Here is a 1,453-nt window from a genome sequence, read left to right as displayed (position 1 = left end):
GATTTGAATTTTTCACAACTTTTTACGTAGGAATCGACCTTTTATTAAAAATATTTTCCCAATTGCAACTCCTCCATTGAACTTCTCATGTCCATAGGATCTACCCGCTATTCCATCGCCTGAAGTGTATGGTCTTCATGATAATTCAGGCATTACCAAGGATCTACAGGGGTCCCAGGTTCTGTTCACCACAATACTTCTGGTGCAGCAATCAGGAGGAGCCACCGTGGGTGGTTCCGATCAAATCGTGTCCGCCATTTGTGATGATATAGTCAGTAAGGTAAAAATCAACGTTAGCTAAAATTTAGCACAATGATCGGAGAACGATGATTTCGTAACAGAGATTCATACAAGCAACCTCCTTGGCCGAGTGTGTTGCACGCAGGAGGTCCGGGTTCGATTCCCGGCGGAGCCGAGGTTTTTTTCGGCTCTGTGCTTGGAGTTCGGGGTGCACTCAGTGAGGACAATTGAGTAGCTACTTGATTCGAGTAAGGACCAGTGGCGACATTACCAATCAGGAGGAGCCACCGTGGGTGGTTCCGATCAAATCGTGTCCGCCATTTGTGATGATATAGTCAGTAAGGTAAAAATCAACGTTACCTAAAATTTAGCACAATGATCGGAGAACGATGATTTCGTAACAGAGATTCATACAGAGGGGTTCCAGGTTCTGTTCACCACAATACTTCTGGTGTAGCAATCAGGAGGAGCCTCCTTGACCGAGTGTGTTGCACGCAGGAGGACCAGGTTCGATTACCGGCGGAGCCGAGTTTTTTTTCGGCTCTGTGCTTGGAGTTCGGGGTGCACTCAGTGAGGACAATTGAGTAGCTACTTGATTCGAGTAAGGACCAGTGGCGACATTAGGTACCAGAAGATTATTGAAATATGGAAATTTGCTCAACAGCTTTTTTTTCTTTAATAAATAAATATGAGGTAGGTACCTAAAAAGACACACACACACACAAACAAATAATCAAAAACAAAGCCGTGGATAACAGTGGCTATTTTCCCTACCTTCAACATTTCTCATAGGTACTCATAACTTGATTTCAGTTGCCGCCAAATTTCGACCAAGAGAAAGCGATGCAAGAGTTTCCAGTAGACTATTCCGAATCTATGAACACGGTTCTCGTACAGGAGATGGAGAGATTCAACCGATTGTTAACTGTAGTCCGATCTACTATGGTCAACATTAGGCATAACTTGATTTCAGTTGCCGCCAAATTTCGACCAAGAGAAAGCGATGCAAGAGTTTCCAGTAGACTATTCCGAATCTATGAACACGGTTCTCGTACAGGAGATGGAGAGATTCAACCGATTGTTAACTGTAGTCCGATCTACTATGGTCAACATTAGGTGAGTTTTTTTAGTAGGTACTAGAGGAGGAGAACTATCGATAGTCGGCGCCATCGATAGTTATCGATATTTTTCAAAAAAACTATCGATAACTATC

General features: G+C 43.4%; 1 protein-coding gene across 1 annotated transcript; it reads left to right on the top strand.

The window, feature by feature from the left end:
• Positions 1 to 97: 97 nt before the first annotated feature.
• LOC113473022 (dynein heavy chain 12, axonemal-like) lies at positions 98 to 1,356 on the top strand (the record flags this gene model as incomplete). Its single annotated transcript, XM_026832788.1, has 2 exons — positions 98 to 280; positions 1,054 to 1,356. Coding segments are annotated over 2 exons (486 nt in total), but the record flags the coding sequence as incomplete, so codon positions are not given.
• Between the last annotated feature and the right edge of the window lie 97 nt (positions 1,357 to 1,453).

This window comes from Diaphorina citri, unplaced genomic scaffold (genome assembly GCF_000475195.1).
Source record: "Diaphorina citri unplaced genomic scaffold, Diaci psyllid genome assembly version 1.1 scaffold12649, whole genome shotgun sequence".
Classification (NCBI taxonomy): domain Eukaryota; kingdom Metazoa; phylum Arthropoda; class Insecta; order Hemiptera; family Psyllidae; genus Diaphorina; species Diaphorina citri.
This window is presented reverse-complemented; position numbering and strand designations above follow the sequence as displayed.